Genomic DNA, 19404 nt, shown 5'->3' with positions numbered 1-19404 from the left:
GAATTGCATTAGACTTCCATTTTCTCCCTTTTGACTTTGGAAAAATTATGTTTCATGATGCATATTCTCTGCCTTCTTGACTTCCTCCAAAACTTTGCTCAGAAACAATGGCATCTTTCTGCGCCGGTTCTTTAATGTGCGCTGGTTTTTCTTAAGTGCCCAGAAGGTTTTTGGGGAGTGGTCACATACACCGTCCTCGGAGAAATGTAAGTTGGCCAAACTTGCTCAAATGTGAAAAACTGGCGCAGACATCAAGTTACGCTCCCTGTGATGCAAACAAATACTAACCTAAAAAATCGTAACTAACTGAGTTACGCTGGTGCTGAAACTTTGGGGAAACTTGGATATTTTAATTTCCGCCAAAAAAACGGTGCAGATAACTGGGGACAATTGAGCCCAACGAATTAATATTTCTAACACCATTAAAAATGTCCTAGTTGTGTTTCACATGCCTGGATTTGAAAGCTTCCCATGAAACATTTGGATGCTTACCTGTTGCCTGTTTAAATTCTACTGTTGTGTCCACAGCTCAGATAGAGCAGCATGAATATGCATGTTGACAACAGTTGAATTATTCTCAACTATGTGGGTTTTAATTTGTGAACTAATTAAGGAACCATAGTAAGAGAAAGATTCGATGGGCTATGAGTACAAGAGTAAATAAGTAACAATAAATTTATTCATAACTGGTTAGGCCACAGTTAGAATACTGTGTATAATTTGGGGACCCTGTTATGGAAAGGACCTTAAACAATAGAAAGAGTACGGCACAGGTTAACCACAATAACACCAAGGAAAAGAAACTCTAGTTACATGCAGAGACTTGTGATCGTGGGACTATTTCTACTAAAGGAGTGAAGATTAATAAGAGACTTTAGGGGGAGAAATTTGGATAATTTCTGACTCCCAGGGGTAGTAACAGGGCGCAAACGACTTTTCGCCTGGGCAGAATACCACTAACGACACCCAGTAAATTTTACGGGAGTTTAGAGACGGCGGCAACCGGTAGCAGCCCGGTCAGCTGCGCCGGTGATGTCATCACCCTGCGCAGTGACCTGTTTTTGCCCCAGAGCAAAGATACGGCAACGCCACCTGAAGCTGCAGGGGCCAATGCCAGCAACAGCTTCGGGGGGCGCGTACATGGTGGGCGGCCGCTTGCGGGGCGCTGGTTAAAGGGGAAGTGGCATACGTGTAAAAAAAAAATTGGCCAACTTACCTGTTGTGGCCATTGCCGCAACCCCAAATTTGCGATCAGGACGGGAATTCCGCATCTGCCGCAGGAATCCCGCCTCGCGGATGTGGCCGCCCCCAAACGGGATGCTACGCAATTTCCCGGCTCAACTATCACTTTAGAAGAGAGAGAGAATCTCTATAGCCCCTTTCGCGACCTCAGGGGGTTCAAAGTGCTTTACAGCCAATGAAGTCCTTTTGAAATGAAGTCACTGTTGTAATGTAGGACACAGCAAGGTCTTGTAAACTGCAACAAAATAAATGACCAGTTAACGATACAGGGCCATGGGGAAGGAGTTGGCAGTGGGAATAGTTTTTGGATTGCTCCAGAAGCAACGCGTCTAAACATGAGGGACCAAATGCCTTCTCCCATGCAGTAAACCTTTATGGATCTTTGGTTCTCGGTTCTTAGTTTTAACTATATTTGGTATCCTTCATGAACCAGAGCATGAGTACAGCCCTTAACATCTTTGACCAGTTTGTTACCACGCAGAAGTAAATCACTTTTGTCAGGTAAATAAGCTTGTGTATCATGTAAGAGAGTGCATGTTAGCATGTTAGAAGAACATAAGAACGAGGAACAGGAGTAGGCCATCTAGACCCTTGAGCCTGCTCCGCCATTCAACAAGATCATGGCTGATCTGGCCGTGGACTCAGCTCCACTTATCCGCCCGCTCCCCGTAACCCTTAATTCCCTTATTGGTTAAAAATCTATCTATCTGAGATTTGAATACATTCAATGAGCTAGCCTCAACTGCTTCCTTGGGCAGAGAATTCCACAGATTCACAACCCTCTGGGAGAAGAAATTCATTCTCAACTCGGTTTTAAATTGGCTCCCCCGTATTTTGAGGCTGTGCCCCCTAGTTCTAGTCTCCCCGACCAGTGGAAACAACCTCTCTTCCCCTATCTTGTCTATCCCTTTCGTTATTTTAAATGTTTCTATAAGATCACCCCTCATCCTTCTGAACTCCAACAAGTAAAGACCCATCAATCTATCATCATAAGGTAACCCCCTCATCTCCGGAATCAGCCTAGTGAATCGTCTCTGTACCCCCTCCAAAGCTAGTATATCCTTCCTTAAGTAAGGTGACCAAAACTGCATGCAGTACTCCAGGTGCGGCCTCACCAATACCTTATACAGTTGCAGCAGGACCTCCCTGCTTTTTTGTACTTAATCCCTCTCGCAATGAAGGCCAACATTCCATTCACCTTCCTGATTACCTGCTGCACCTGCAAACTAACTTTTTGGGATTCATGCACAAGGATCGTCCTCTCGGCTTACGCCGATGACGTGCTCCTCGCGGTAGAGGATCCCGCTGACCTGCGGAGGATGCGTGAGTGCCAGGAGATTTACTCGGCCGCGTCCTCCGCCAGGATCAACTGGGAGAAATGTTCCGGACTCCTGGTGGGTCAGTGGCAGGTGGACTCCCTGCCGGAGGAGCTCAGGCCTTTTGCCTGGAGCACGACCCATCTCCTCTATCTGGGAGTCTACCTTAGCCCCGACGAGGGAGCCTGGCCGGCGAACTGGCAGGAGCTGGAGGCCAAGGTCGCCGCTCGCCTAGGGCGCTGGACAGGACTGCTACGAGTGCTGTCCTACAGGGGTCAAGCGCTAGTCATAAACCAGCTGGTGGCCGCAATGTTGTGGTACCGGCTGGTCACTTTGACCCCTCCCCCTGCGTTTGTCGCCAAGATACAGAAGAAGCTGGTGGACTTCTTCTGGAACAACAGGAATCACTGCTGCGGTTTTGAGTCTCTCGCTTGAGGAGGGCGGTCAGTCGTTGGTGTGCGTCAGCGCCCAGCTCGCGACTTTCCGTCTTCAGACCCTGCAGAGATACCTTTACGTCGAGCCCCCTCCTAGGTGGTGTGCTCTGGCGAGGTATTTCTTCCGCCAGCAGCGCGACCTCAATTATGACATGCAGCTCCTGTTTGTGAACTTGGGGGGTGCCAGGACCGCCCTCCGGGAGCTGCCTGTCTTTTACAGGGAACTCATCAGGGTCTGGAACAGAGTCTCCACCAAGCGCAGCTCTCCGCCGGCTGGAGTGGCGGCCGTCCTGCAGGAGCCGCTGCTCGGGAATCCGTACCTCCACGGCCGAGGTTTCATGTGGCGGTCGGAAGAGAGGGCTGTGGCTGGTGAGGTGACCAGGGTCAGGGACCTGCTCGATGGCTGAGGAGCGGGCTGGATGGCGCCAGACACGCTGGCGCGGCGCCTAAATTCTGCCAACGTCCGCCACGCGGCCGATGCCATCGAGTCGCTAAAAACAGCTCTGGGCCCTGACTCCGTTAGGTGCATCGAGGAGGCTCAAGCACGTGGGGAGATCCCGTCCGAACTGACCCCCGTCCGGACGGAATTCCTCATCGGCGCCAAACCCCGGAACCTCCCTCGGGGGCCGGCGCCTCACAATTTGAGCCGCTTCGGGGAAATCCCCTCCGTGCCTTTCAGTTCCGCACGGAGGGGTTTCCTGTATGGGCTGCTCCTGCACACTCTCAACTTTGCCATCCTCGCCGGCCGTCCGGACACGCCATGGCGTACCATCCTGCCGTCTGGAGGAGGCGGGGGTCCCCGATGGAGAGCACTCTACGCAGGGGTCCTCCCACTATTCATCGGGGACTTGGCCTGGAGGGTGGTGCACGGAGCAGTGCCGTGCAATAAATTTTTAAGCCGGTTCACGGACTCCCAGGCCGCCTGCAATTTCTGCGGTCTGGAGGAGTCCGTGTTCCATGTTTTTATTGAGTGCACGAGGTTGCAGCCCCTGTTCCATTATTTGAAGGGGCTGCTCCTGAAATTCTGGCTGCACTTCAGTCCCACTCTCCTGATCTTTGGGCACCCTGTGCGGAGGGGAGCGGGTAGGTCCAAAGGCCTCCTCGTAGGACTGCTCCTGGGCACGGCCAAGGGTGCCATCAGCCGGTCCAGGCAGCGGGCGGTCGAGGGGGTCGTTCAACCTGACTGCCTGCCTCTCTTCCGCTCTTACATCCGGTCCAGGGTGTCCTTGGAGATGGAGCACGCGGTGTCCACCGGTACGCTCGCGGCCTTCCGCGAGAGGTGGGCACCGGAGGGACTGGAGTGCATCATCACGCCCGGCAACCAAATTTTAATTTGATTTTACGTTTTAAAGTTTAATTTGTTTTAATTGCCGGTGCTTTTAGTGTCCCCCTTCCCTTTTATAGGGGGCACTGGGGAAAAATTGTGATTTTAGTGCACAAAAAAAAACCAAAAAAAAGAAAGAAAAAAAAAAACAAAAAAAGGGAAAAAAAAGGGCCTTGTAAATGTCTGGTGTGTCACCCAGGTTGGGTGGCACAGTTTAATGTCTTTTGTTTTTGCAGATAAACTCCAAAAAGAGTTTCATGCACAAGGACCTCCCAGGTCCCTCTGCACCGCAGCATGTTGTAATTTCTCCCCATTCAAATAATATTCCTTTTACTGTTTTTTTTTCCCAGGTGGATGACCTCACATTTTCCGACATTGTATTCCATCTGCCAAACATTAACCCATTCGCTTAACCTATCTAAATCTCTTTGCAGCCTCTCTGTGTCCTCTACACAACCTGCTTTCCCACTAATCTTTGTGTCATCTGCAAATTGTGTTACACTACACTCTGTCCCCTCTTCCAGGTCATCTATGTATATTGTAAACAGTTGTGGTCCCAGCACCGATCCCTGTGGCACACCGATTTGCAACCCGAAAAGGACCCATTTATCCCGACTCTCTGCTTTCTGTTCGCCAGCCAATTCTCTATCCATGCTAACACATTTCCTCTGACTCCGCATACCTTTATCTTCTGCAGTAACCTTTTGTGTGGCACCTTATCGAATGCCTTTTGGAAATCTAAATACACCAGATCCATCAGTACACCTCTATCCACCATGTTCGTTATATCCTCAAAGAATTCCAGTAAATTAGTTAAACATGATTCCCCCTTCATGAATCCATAATGCATCTGCTTGATTGCACTATTCCTATCTAGATGTTCTGCTATTTCTTCCTTAATGATAGCTTCAAGCATTTTCCCCACTACAGACGATAAACAAACCGGCCTATAGTTACCTGCCTTTTGTCTGCCCCCTTTTTTAAACAGAGGCATTACATTAGCTGCTTTCCAATCCACTGGTACCTCCCCAGAGTCCAGAGAATTTTGGTAGATTATAACGAATGCATCTGCTATAACTTCCGCCTTCTCTTTTAATACCCTGGGATGCATTTCATCAGGACCAGGGGACTTGTCTACCTTGAGTCCCATTAGCCTGTCCAGCACTACCCCCCTAGTGATAGTGATTGTCTCAAGGTCCTCCCTTCCCACATTTCCGTGACCAGCAATTTTTGGCATGGTTTTTGTGTATTCCACTGTGAAGACCGAAGCAACATAATTGTATAAGGTCTCAGACATTTCCACATTTCCCATTATTAAATCCCCCTTCTCATCTTCGAAAGGACCAACATTTACTTTAGTCACTCTCTTCCGTTTTATATATCAGTAAAAGCTTTTACTATCTGTTTTTATGTTTTGCGCACGTTTACTTTCGTAATCTATCTTTCCTTTCTTTATTGCTTTCTTAGTCATTCTTTGCTGTCGTTTAAAATTTTCCCAATCTTCTAGTTTCCCACAAACCTTGGCCACCTTATACGCATTGGTTTTTAATTTGATACTCTCCTTTATTTCCTTGGTTATCCACGGCTGGATATCCCTTCTCTTACCGCCCTTCTTTTTCACTGGAATATATTTTTATTGAGCACTATGAAAGAGCTCCTTAAAAGTCCTCCACTGTTCCTCAATTGTGCCACCGTTTAGTCTGTGTTCCCAGTCTACTTTAGCCAACTCTGCCCTCATCCCACTGTAGTCCCCTTTGTTTAAGCATAGTCCGCTCATTTGAGACACTACTTCCTCACCCTCAATCTGTATTACAAATTCAACCATACTGTGATCACTCATTCCGAGAGGATCTTTTACTGGGAGATTGTTTATTATTCCTGACTCATTACATAGGACCAGATCTAAGATAGCTTGCTTCCTTGTAGGTTCTGTAACATACTGTTCGAAGAAACAATCCCATATGCATTCTATGAATTCCTCCACCAGGCTACCCCGTGCGATTTGATTTGACCAATCGATATGTAGGTTAAAATCCCCCATGGTTACTGCCGTTCCTTTTTCACATGCCTCCATTATTCCCTTGATTATTGTCTGCCCCACCGTGAAGTTATTATTTGGGGGCCTATAAACTATGCCCACCAGTGACTTTTTCCCCTTACTATCTCTAATCTCCGCTCACAATGATTCAACATTTTGTTCATTCGAGCCAATATCGTCTCTCACAACTGCCCTGATATCATCCTTTATTAACAGAGCTACCCCACCTCCTTTCCCTTCTTGTCTATCTTTCTGAATCGTCAGATACCCCTGTATGTTTAATTCCCAGTATTGGCCACCCTGCAACCACGTTTCTGTAATGGCCACCAAATCATACCCATTTGTAATGATTTGTGAAGGTCAACTCATTGACTTTATTTTGAATGCTGCGTGTGTTTAGGTAGAGTGTTTTAATACTAGTTTTTAAACCATGATTTTTAGTTTTGACCCCTCTTGCAGCCCCTTTATATTCATACATATTGTCCCTTCCTATCACCTTGTGGTTTACACTTACCCCAGTGCTACTCTGCTCTGTTGCCTCCTGCCTTTTGCATTCTTTCTTGGGGTCCTGTTCATCTGAGCTCTCACCCACTCTAGCTAGCTCAGAGCCCTCTCCTGGGTTCCGAATACTCCTCGCATTGAGGCACCGAGCTTTCAGGCTTGCCTTTTTATTACACTTTGACCCTTTAGAATTTTGCTGTACTGTGGCCCTTTTTGGTTTTTGCCTTGGGTTTCTCTGTCCTCCACTTTTACTCATCTCCTTTCTGTCTTTTGCTTCTGTCTCCATTTTGTTTCCCTCTGTCTCCCTGCATTGGTTCCCATCCCCCTGCCATATTAGTTTAACTCCTCCCCAACAACACTCGCAAACACTCCCCCTATGTCATTGGTTCCGGTCCTGCCTAGGTGCAGACCGTCCGGCTTGTACTGATCCCACCTCCCCCAGAACCGGTTCCAATGCCCCAGGAATTTGAATCCCTCCCTGCTGCACCACTGCTCAAGCCACGTATTCATCTGAGCTATCCTGCGATTCCTACTCTGACTAGCACGTGGCACTGGTAGCAATCCCGAGATTACTACTTTTGAGGTCCTACTTTTGAATTTAGCTCCTAGCTCCTTAAATTCGTCTCGTCGGACCTCATCCCTTTTTTTACCGATATCGTTGGTACCAATGTGCACCACGACAACTGGCTGTTCACCCTCCCTTTTCAGAATGTCCTGCACCCGCTCCGAGACATCCTTGACCCTTGCACCAGGGAGGCAACATAGCATCCTGGAGTCTCGGTTGCGGCCACAGAAATGCCTATCTATTCCCCTTACAATTGAATCCCCTATCACTATTGCTCTCCCACTCTTTTTCCTGCCCTCCTGTGCAGCAGAGCCAGCCACGGTGCCATGAACTTGGCTGCTGCTGCCCTCCCCTGATGAGTCATCACCCTCAACAGTACTCAAAGCGGTGTATCTGTTTTGCAGGGGGATGACCGCAGGGGACCCCTGCACTACCTTCCTTGCACTGCTCTTCCTGTTGGTCTTCCATTCCCTATCTGGCTCTGGACCCTTTGCCTGCGGTAAGACCAACTCGCTAAACTCGCTCTGCTTAGAACACATGCTGCACCTGTTTTAGTTGCTGAATTCACTGTCCATCTCTGACTGTGTTGATGACATGAAAAAGACAGGGTTCAGCGTATTTTCAAAGTTCATCCAACATGGCTTTTACAATATATGCACGAATAAGAAATAAACGTAAATTTAATTGAGATCAGTGTCGGCTGTTGACAGCTTTGTCGGGAGCCTCATGAGAAAATTTGCAAAATAACCAATAAGGGAATTAAGGTTTATGGGGAGCGGGCAGGTAAGTGGAGCTGAGTCCACGGCCAGATCAGCCATGATCTTGTTGAATGGCGGAGCAGGCTCGAGGGGCTCGATGGCCTACTCCTGTTCCTAATTCTTATGTTCTTATGATTCCGTGCTGGCCCACAAATGTGGTGGTAAAAAGCTTGTCATTTCACGAGCCATCATTCAATGTGAGTTACCTGGTGACTTTCATGAAGGACCATTAAAGAGTAGTACTGGGGGCTTGTGCTTAGTGACAATGATGAAAGTCGGACCATACAGATTGAAATCAAAATGTAGACAATCCCAGGCCAAGGCATAAGCTATTCTCTTTGTCTGAGAACAATTCAGTTACATATGTCACTGCATATTACCTGGTGGATGCGATTATGTAGATTTGGTTTTACCATGGGCCCGGTTTTCATGAGCTGCAAGCCCCGCCCATTTGCCGCCCAAAGGACCGTGGATGGCCGCCGAGAGACCTGCCGCTATTTTGCCTGAAAATTCCCCTAAAAGAGGTGGCAGTACCGCCCGGTGGCAAAATAACAGTTTATGCCGTCAATCTGGGCGGCAGCTCTCAATCTCAGTGGCAAATGAACTTGCCGCCCAAGTGCCGCCAAGGATGGAGTTGGGCCCAGGGAAGGGGGAACTCTGAAAAGGAAAAAATATTACTAAAGCAAAAAAAACCCATTGGAATACCTTCAGGGGACCCCACTCCGCTGTAAAAATTGTTTTTTTTTTTTAAAAAGATGTTCTCTCATGTCTTCATACCTACCATCGGGGGTAAGAACAGCTTCCATTCAACGGTCCTTCTCCCTGCTAATGCCGACTCTCGGCCCGCACCAATCTGGCATCTCGGCGGCGTGCGGGAGTCCACTTAGCCGCCAGAGGACATCAGCGGGCGGTTCCCGGCGGTGCTCCCCTCCCGCCCGCTCCAGCCCAAGTGGAAACTGGGAGCGAGAGGAAACTGGCAGCAAAACTCAGCGGCAGTCGGCGGCAGCAGGCGGTAAGGCCACCAATATGGCAGCCATATTGCTTTGTGGTCAGACGTTACTGAAAGCTACTACAAGCTTCGAGGCCGAAATCGCCCTCTGCCCAAAACGGGGCACACCTACTGCTTTTTGCCGTTCATTACCGCCGCATTGCAGCGAAATTCAACGCTTTTCGGCGGTAAAAAGGAGCGGAGCGGTATTGCAGGAGGAAATGGTCTTTTTGCAGTGGTGTGGGTGCGGAATGGCCTTAGGAACGCGAATTTCAGCTGCTGACCAATTGCTCACAACGGGGCAGCTGCTCCCTGGCCTTTTTAAAGGGCAGGTTTTGCAGTTCGGCCACGAGCACTGAGCTTTGTCTATTGCTTGAGAGGACATGGCTGATGCGAGACCTTTGAGGAGGGCTAGCTGCTTTAGTGATGTGGAGCTCGAAATCCTGCTGGAAGCTGTGATAGAAAGGAGGTGCATTCTGTACCCTGATATAGGTCGACCTACTCAGAGCAAATTTGTCAATACCTGGAGAGAAATCACCGAGGAATTATCGTGGATCTTAATTCATTAACACAGGCGCAAGGGAACGAGTGTCTGAGTGCTGTATTGGATAGGATGGCCGTGGCCCTGGAAGCTAAGAATGCTCTTCTGCGCTCTGGACAACAGGCCATGGAGCGTCTTACTGCTGTCCTCCATGGTGGCATCGAGACTGTGTCTACTCTCATGCAGTCTCAGCTGGATGCCACACGAGAGTTGACCGTTGCCATCGCGGCTGGGTCCACCACGGTCCACGGGGGACCGTCCGGTGTCGTGCCACACCACCGACCCGTGCTCCCTCAGATTGGTGGCGATGGTGAGGTGCTTTCCCCAGGGAGTGGCGCAGGCTCCTCGGATCAGGATCCTGATGTGCTCTCTCAGGATCACAGCAGTCCTGAGCCGAGACCTATCACTCCGCCATTGCCAACAAGCATGACGGGGCGGGGGGGGTGCTGTCCAGTCTGCAGCTGTCCCTTCCAGGGTCAGAGCTGGTCGAGGATGTTATATATGTGGACTTGTATTTACTCTGTACAGCCATCAGAGGGCTGATCCCCTGGAGTCCCAAGGGATCCCATAATCCCTTGGGAGCACAGGTATTTAAGGAGGCTTCACAGGTGGGGGAGGCACTCTGGAGGCCTGCAATAAAAGACTAAGGTCACACTTTACTTTGAGCTCAAAGCATTCAGTCTGACTCTTTCTCCATACACAACAGAGGGCATCCTAGAAAGACATCTGTAGCTTCCTCTCCTGACACAGAGCAGCCTTCCCAGAGCCATGATGCAGCCACAAGGGAGACACTGCAGCATCGTGTAAGAATCGGTATGTGTAAGAAGGCTTATAAGGAGATGCAAAAGGGTGATAATTGATAATATGTATAATTGATAATGTGTATAATTGATAATGTGTATGTTTTGAGGATCCATTGTTTGGGGTCTAATAAATTTTATTTTGGTTTGCAATCTTTGTATAGGTCTCTCATTTAACAGTGGGGAATGCTGCGTAAGAGCGCTCATAGGTTTGCCCATGGAGCTGCACAGATGAAGGCTCAAGTGCGCAATGGCTCATCGGAAATGCGCAACAATTGGACGGCTTTGTGCTTCCCTTGCAGGGTCACCATGGCGACATCGCCTCCTGCGTGGCTGGCCACCCACACCCTGGTCCCCCTCCTCTGCCTCCTCCTGCTGCTCCTCATGTGCTTTGGGCTCCTGCGCCTCCTCCGCCTCCTCCTCCTCAGGTGGCACTGCTGCCTCGTCCTCCAATGGTGGTGCCCTCATGATGGCCAGATTAAGAAGCATGCAGCACACGACCACGAATACGGAGACCCGCTCGGGCGAGTACTGCAGCACACCTCCTGAGCGGTCCAGGCAACGGAACCTCTGTTTCCGGATTCCGATGATGTGTTTGATGATGGCCCTGGTGGCCAAATGATTGTCATTGCGTGCGTGCTGCGCAGCAGTCCTGGGGTTGCAAAGGGGAGTCATCAGCCAAGTGCACAGTGGGTAGCCTTTGTCTCCAGGAAGCCAGCCACAATCTTGATTAGAACCAGTCAAGACCCCTGCTGCAATATGGACAAATCATGGCTGCTGGTATCCCTTGTGGTTTTGGAACATTGAGGGAGTGTTTTGGGGTGCCCTCAGTGCGATATGGGTGCAGTCAATGGCCTCCCGAACCTTGGGGAAGCCCGTAATGCGCAGGAATCCAGTCTGTCGCTCCAACTGCTTCTCCCTGCTCTTTGAGAGCATCTGTGACCTCACATATGGATGTATGCGCGGTAAAATGCGAGATGTTGGAGATGTCTCCTGTTGCAGCTTGGAAGTGTCCAGTGGCATAAAAGTTGAGGGCGATGGTCACCTTGGATGCGATGGTCAGGGCTGTCCTCAACCTTGTTTGTGGCTGCAAATCTGGCCGCAGGAGATTGCAGAGCTGCGTGACGACGTCCTTACGGAATTGCAGTCTACGGAGACACTGGTCATCAGTTCGGTCCCTGTGTGACCTTTTGCCGAAAGTGCCTTCTGCCACCACATTGTGCAAGCGTCTTCCTCTCTCAGCTGCGTCATTGGCTTCTCCCTCCTGGTCTGGTTGGTCTTCAGCCTCTGCAGGCTGCCTCCTGGCCTGCTGGCCCAGTAACTGTTGCGGGGCGGTCCACGTACCTCACCCTCCTCCTGACGGCACGCCCTTGCTGAGGCCCTTCCTGTTGCATGCTCTCTGGGCTGACCTCTCACCATCTCCCTGGCTCTCTGCACGCTGGTCAGCCATGATTGCTGCGGCCCTTGCCCGCTGCCTCTCCAGCCATTGCACCCGGCACCGCCTTCTCCTGCGTGCCTGCTTGGCACGCACAATGTGCAGGAGGCGTTGGCCTGCCAGCACTGCCCCCATTTCGATCTCCTGCCCAAGTCCAAGCTCCACAATCATGGCTCCCTGTTGTGGAGTTTGAAGAGCTTGCAGCACTGTCAATCAAGCGACTGTCAGCAAGGCTGCTCGCAATGCTTTAAAAAGTCAGAGAAAAAGTTGCTGACACAAATGCTCCTAAACCCAACACACCTTAAAACACCACTGGCAGTCTTCACCAAGCACTGTGTGCCAACACATGTGGGCACCGTCAAGCGGTCACGAGACTTTTTCAGGTGAATTTCGCTTCCAGCGCAGGTCCCTGGCGATGCGCTCTCTGATGACACACTTAAGGAGGCTTCGGCAGCAGCGGGGGGGGGGGGGGGGGTGGGAGGAGCAGGGCGGATATGCTCATTGCCGGAAGAATGCATGAGGGCAATTGCGCGAACAACGTCCATTCCATAGAAACTTGGCGGCCATTCCCCGCCACCCCATGACTGCCGCTCTCTGGCAGCCAGAAGCCTCAACGAAAGGGGCAATTTCTGCCCCTTAGTCGTCTGAGGATCAAAGTAAGTCATTTCAAGTGTCACGCAAATATGTTTGTTGAATGTATCTAGGGCTTCCATGCCAGGTCGTTTTGCCTTCAGCACTACGACAATAGGTGAAACCAGGTGGCACCGTTCTACTTTCTGCACGATGGGTGCTAGCTGCTTTGTGCCCGGGCGCGGCAAGAATACCGACACCCGCTAAATTCCCCTGGAGTTTGGCGGCGGTGACCCCCTAGTGCCAGGATCTCCTGCCCCTGAAGATTGTGACATGATCGTGCTGCCCCGATCGCGCCCCGTCCCCTGCAACATCGCCAGGCGACAATACCGATAGCTGCAGGAGGCAATGTTAGTGAGGCTGGCCGCTTGGGGAACGGAAATTAAAGATAATACCACTTGTGTCCATAACTGTTATCCCTTAGGTTGTGCTTTGAAAATTTTGAAGTGCCGTGATTGATCACCATTGAAATGTCTAGCCTTCAGCAATGGTCTGCCATCGGGCATTGAAAAATATTTCAACCGCATTTAGTGAAGAATACCACATTTTACTTTGATGACGTCTGAAATTGAACCTCACAATGAAAGAAGAAGACACGGCTGAAAATTCGGCGCAGCTGCAAGGCGGGACTTCCTGCGTCAGGCGCAGATGTCCCGCCCCACAAGCTATATCGAGCTTACCAACTCCGACAGAAACTGTATCGCAAAACCTCGCGCTGCAGTTCCTGTCGGGGGTGGGCCGGGGCGCAACGGGACTCAAATTTATCCAGCGCTATGCGGAGGGGCACAGAGCGCTGGCGGGAAGACAGAGCGCACCCCTTCCATTAAAGGGGAGGGTCAAGCCAGTGACTCTGCAGGAGGGAGAAGGGGCCATTGCTACAGCGCGAGGGAGCGAGGTGCCACGACAGCAACCCGGCACACAAGCGGAGAGTCGGGCTGCAACATCGCAGCATGGACCCCGCGGTCTGCATTGAAGAAAGCCGCGAGCGGTAAGTTAGCCTACAGTCCATTACGCGCCCTATGAAGCTGTCGCAGGCATCGCCCACGGCAGCATCATGGGGCACCACCGAATTTTCGTTCCGGGGTGAAAACGGGTCACAGTGTACGGTGATAACGCGGTCATCACCGGCGCAGCAACCGGGGGCGCTACCGGTAGGAAATGGGCGCTACTGCTTAGTGCCGCTGCAAAACACCCAGGGAAAGTCGGTAGCGGTGCCGTGCCCAGGTGAAAAGTTGTTTACGCCCCGTTAACGCCCCTCCAGGGGCACTAATGGGAGGCGCAAACAACCCGAATTTGTCCCCCACAGACTTGTGTAGTTACTAATAATCAAGGTGTCAACCCACGGGCTCATAAGCTAAACTTGCTCTCAGCAATTTCCAGATCATTGAGCTAAAATTTCAAGGTGTCACCTTCCAGTACCAAGTCTCGCTGTTGGCAAACACGTCAGAAAATCGTATCCCTCAACCATGCTCCTGGTTAATGAGGCTTTGTACAGGGAGTGCAGCCAAGGAATTTTGGCCCTCGTACTTAACAGATTAAAATGCCATAAGCAATTTTTACCATCTGCCTTTTGAAAGATTGGACAAGAATCGGCATTTTGACCTGAACTTGCTACATCTACTCAGTCGCATGAATCGTGGCACTTTATCAGAAAGCAATCTTACCCAGTTCTCTTTCTCCCCATTACTAATTGTACTGGGTTTACCCACAAAAGAGTAAATGTTATTTGTATCACCCAGACACAAGATGCACATATTGGAAATTCAGGATTGAGTTTCTGAAAGGAAAGCTTCTAAACAAAACTCATGGCTCAGAGCTCTAAAGGAATAAAAAATCACCCCAATGTTGACATAGTGATGATGATACCATTTTCCATAATTTACATTTTAAAATAAAAGAATTGAACAAATAAGACCAGCTAGGCCAGCATCAGTTTAAGATTTGGCAGAGGATATGAGACTACTTTCAGTCAGCAGTCTCACATCACCTGCAGCTCTGCTATCCCAGGATTAGATAGCGGTGCAATTAGGGTACAGTGTAACTTGTACCTTTGCACCACTCGAAAAGCTATACCTGGTGTAAACCTAAAACATAGGATCAAATAGCGGTAAATAATACATTATGGTGTTGAACAGAACATTGTTCATGTTTCAAAGTACAACAATCACTCTTACTGTTCATAATGAGTACTGAACTGGGCGCAGTAAGTGAGGAGGCATACGAAGGGTGAATGGAGATCAAGTGATGCACTTTAAACTAGCTGCAGCGGTGACAGTCTGGCATTCCTCTTTGCAGAATGTAGATTTGTTTTGCATTTATAAGCAAGATATAACCTGAAGGAATCTGCATGGTTGGTGATGAAAGACTTTCTTACGGTTATGTCGCTTGCTTTATTTATTTACAGGTTTGAATAGGACAAAATGCAATGTTGTGCCCAATGCAGTAAGAGATTAATCAAGAAGTATGCGCACTGAATTAATATCACACTGCAGAGTACATTTGTCGTGTTTAAAAATACTTCCAGTTATGTTAATTCATGTATCTTATTTAAATTCCCTTGTTGATTGAAATTCCACAATGCAGTATTTGTGATGCATTGATTAATGTGCTTGCATGAAAGTCCTTGGTTTATTATTTTAACAAAATCATTTTTTTAATGTGTAAGCTGAAAAATGTCATGCAATTGTGCTAACTACATGACAAATATCACACCATGGAATTTCAGCCCATGAGAGATTACACACAGTGTTAGAGACACTCGTTCGTGATAAAATGTGGTACGGTAGCATAGCGGTTATATTACTGGACCACTAATCCAGAGGCCTGCCCGAATAATCTGGAGATGTCAGTTTAAGTCCAACCTTGGCAGCTGAGGAAATTTAAATTCAGTTAATTAAGTAAATCTGGAATGTTAACAAAGCTTGTATCGGTATGGTGACCATGAAACTGCCGGAATGTCAGAAAAACCCATCTGGTTCACTAATGTCCTTTATAAAGTCTAGAAATTACTCCAGACCCACAGCAATGTGGATAACTCTTAACTGCCCCGTGAAATGGCCTAGCAAGCCATTCAGCTGTAACAAACCGGGACAACAAAGTCAGCACTATGGGAGTACCTTCACCCCACGGACTACAGCAGTTCAAGAAGTTAGCTCACCACCACTTTCTCAAGGGAAATCAGGGATGGGCAATAAATTCCAGCCTTGCTAGTGACACCCACATTCCGTGAACGAAAAAAAAAAATTGCCAACACCATTTTTGATAACCATCATCATCATAGGCAGTCCCTCGGAATCGAGGAAGACTTGCTTCCACTCTTAGCATGAGTTCTTAGGTCCAATACGAGAACCACAGACTCTGTCACAGGTGGGACAGACAGTGGTTGAGGGGAAGGGTGGGCAGGGAGCCTGGTTTGCCGCACGCTCCTTCCGTTGCCTGCACTTGATTTCTGCATGCTCTCGAGGAGCTCAGCGCCCTCATGGATGCACTTCCTCCACTTAGGGCAGTCTTTGGCCAGGGACTCCCAGGTGTCGGTGGGGATGTTGCACTTTATCAGGGAGGCTTTGAGGGTGTCCTTGTAACACTTCCTCTGCCCGCCTTTGACTTGTTTGTCGTGGACAAGTTCCGAGTAGAGCGCTTGCTTTGGGAATCTCATGTCTGGCATGCGAACTATGTGGCCTGCCCAGCAGAGCTGATCAAGTGTGGTCAGTGCTTCAATGCTGGGGATGTTGGCCTGGACGAGAACGCTAATGTTTGTGTGGCTGTCCTCCCAGGGGATTTGTAGGATCTTGCGGAGACATCGCTGGTGGTATTTCTCCAGCGACTTGAGGTGTCTACTGTACATGGTCCACGTCTCTGAACCATTAAGGAGGGCGGGTATTACTACAGCCCTGTAGACCATGAGCTTGTTGACAGTTCTGAGGGCCTGGTCTTCAAACACTCTTTTCCTCAGGCGGCCGAAGGCTGCATTGGCGCACTGGAGGCGGTGTTGGATCGCGTCGTCAATGCCTATTCTTGTTGATAGGAGGCTCCCGAGATAGGGGAAGTGGTCCACGTTGTCCACGGCCACGCAGTGGATCTTGATGTCTGGGGGGCAGTGCTGTGCGGCGAGGACAGGCTGGTGGAGGACCATTGTCTTACTGATGTTTAGCGTAAGGCTCATGCTTTCATACGCCTCGGTAAATACATCGACTATGTCCTGGAGTTCAGCCTCTGTGTGCACAGACGCAGGCGTTCTCCGCGTACTGTAGCTCGACGACAGAGGTTGGAGTGGTCTTGGACCTGGTCTGGAGACGGCGAAGGTTGAACAGCTTCCCACTGGTTCTGTAATTTAGTTCCACTCCATTTCCATTATCAATACCATTTTTGATAACAAGTGAGATACAAATTACAAATTTAAAAATTAAAATACTAAAAGTTGAATTCAGAAAAGATTGTGCGATTCAGTTTTATGGAAGAAGCATGGAAACACACTTTAATCATTTCAACATTTTACAGTCGGCACATTTCTTCCAAAAACAGTTCAAACTGTCTTACCCTGACTTGACCCACGTAGATATTTGCTTCCTCCTCCAATACTGTAAAGTTCTTAAGAAAGATGGTGTCAAAGGTTGGGTCATTGTCATTCACATCAGTAACCACGATGTTGACAGTGGTAGTGGAAGTCTAATGAAAGAAAATGTAGTTTCAACAAAGCTTGCTCTCTACAGACCAATATTTGAAGGCATACATCAATTTTGAAAACAATTTATGCATCCTGCTACAGCTTAATGAGCAATTATAATAATAATTTGCTATTAGTTCTGAACAAGATGTGCAGAAATTATTTTCTTGGAACAGTTGGCATGACAAAGCCGTTATCGGTATTAAAGTGACATGTGAAAGTCATTTATAATGCACCTTTGGAAATCCGAAAAACACAAGCAGACCAAATTTCGATACAATTAATCAAGCCCTTTAGTGAATTATGTCAAGGTCAGATTACTTAGAACTGTTTGAACTCATGTCCATAATACATTCTGTAAATGTTTTTTTAAATATATACACATCAATTTATTATTAAAACATTCGTGCCTTTCTGGCTCTGGTTCATCAACTATTCCAATCTAGCTCTCAGAATATCAATGTACTACAACCAGTTACAAAAGTGTGATAGCTTTTTCTATTGTTCATTTCAGTCAATCACTATTTTAAGAAAGCTTGGAAGACACAAACGTTATCTTTCAATTTGTTCTCTGTGCTTTGTTGATTTGCATAAGTTTGATTATAATCTTCTCAAGTTAATCTACCTTCTGTTGCTGCCTTTTGAAATGTGTCCAAGAAGAAATTAAAATGCACTCGAAGTTTAATTTAGAAAACATAGTGCAATAAAGAATTTTTCAGAAGAAGCATCACGAAAAACATTATAATAATTTCTGTTACATTTTTCTTCAGGAAGAACAAAGTCTGATTTTTTTTCCAATCTGGATTTAATTGAATATATTTCTTTCTAACACCTTTTAGGATTCATCGTGACAAGTGCATTTGCTGGCAATCAGCCAATTAACGAGATTCTGCCAACGGCACTTTTCAGCCTGGGATGCAGCTCACAGTGATTTACCTGATGAGAATAGAGTGATCTGCACAGAGAGGTCTTAAAGGGAGTGGAGTTAAACAGATTGGTTTATTCGGGAATTTGGAAAGAGTGGGAATTCGGAGAAGAGGGGAAGATTAATTAAAAATGTAAAAATCGGCAAGTGATATTTCACAGAGGCAGCGGACCTGCGTGGGGGCAGCAGTGGGAGCTGAGGTGGAGGTGGAGGCTTAAAAGGCAAGGTTCAACAGACAACATTTGAAAGGGACGTCAGAGTTTAAAAGTGACCTCTGCAGAAGGGAAGTAGCTGATTGGTGAGTTTTTTTTCCCCTCTGTTAAAGCAGCTTAAAAGCAGCAGTGGCAGCTAAATAGTCCAGGGAGCAGCGTGAGTCGGTTGGTGACTGCAACAAAGTGGAACTGGGCGACTACATTAGACGTCACAGGAAAGCAGGGAAGTGATTTGTTGGTGAGTTCTTTCTCCTTTCTTGCTTTATTATTCAATCAACTGTTTTCTAAATCGCAGTAGTGTGTGATTTACTGAAGGTTAGAATTCTGTGGCATTGGTGGGACTAAAAATAAAAATTAATTCATTCATTAAATACATTAAGATGGCAGGATGGGTGATGAATGACTTCCAGAAAGCATGTGACAAGGTGTCACATAAAAGGTTACTGCACAAGATAAAGGTTCATGCGGTTGGGGGTAATATATTAACATGGATAGAGGATTGGCTAACTAACAGAAAACAGAGAGTCGGGATAAATGGTTCATTCTCTGGTTGGCAATCAGTAACTAGTGGGGTGCCACAGGGATCAGTGCTGGGACCCCAACTATTTGCAATCTATATTAATGACTTGGATGAAAGGACCGAGTGTAACGTAGCCAATTTTTCTGACGATACAAAGATGGGAGGAAAAACATTGTGTGAGGAGGACACAAAAAACCTGCAAAAGGACATAGACAGACTAAGTGAGTGGGCAAAAATTTGGCAGATGGAGTATAAGAACATAAGAACAAAAGAATTAGGAACAGGAGTAGGCTATCTAGCCCCTCGAGCCTGCTCCGCCATTCAATAAGATCATGGCTGATCTGGGCGTGGACTCAGCTCCACTTACCCGCCCTCTCCCCGTAACCCTTAATTCCCTTATTGCTTAAAAATCTATCGATCTTTGACTTGAAAACATTCAATGAGCTAGCCTCAACTGCTTCCTTGGGCAGAGAATTCCACAGATTCACAACCCTCTGGGAGAAGAAATTCTT

The 19404-nt window shown here is 48.0% G+C and overlaps 1 protein-coding gene across 1 annotated transcript in view; it reads right to left on the bottom strand.

Annotated features, from left to right (window-relative positions):
• pcdh15b (protocadherin-related 15b) overlaps positions 1 to 19404 on the bottom strand; it is a 1866923-nt gene that overhangs the window by 517576 nt on the left and 1329943 nt on the right. The window contains exon 20 of the mRNA XM_070875055.1: positions 17109 to 17237. Coding sequence (XP_070731156.1) covers positions 17109 to 17237 — 129 coding nt within the window. The remainder of the gene's footprint in view (positions 1 to 17108; positions 17238 to 19404) is intronic.

Source organism: Pristiophorus japonicus, chromosome 3 (assembly GCF_044704955.1).
Source record: "Pristiophorus japonicus isolate sPriJap1 chromosome 3, sPriJap1.hap1, whole genome shotgun sequence".
Taxonomy (NCBI): Eukaryota; Metazoa; Chordata; class Chondrichthyes; family Pristiophoridae; genus Pristiophorus; species Pristiophorus japonicus.
Note: the sequence above shows the minus strand (reverse complement) of the source record. Positions and strands in the feature narration are given on the sequence as shown.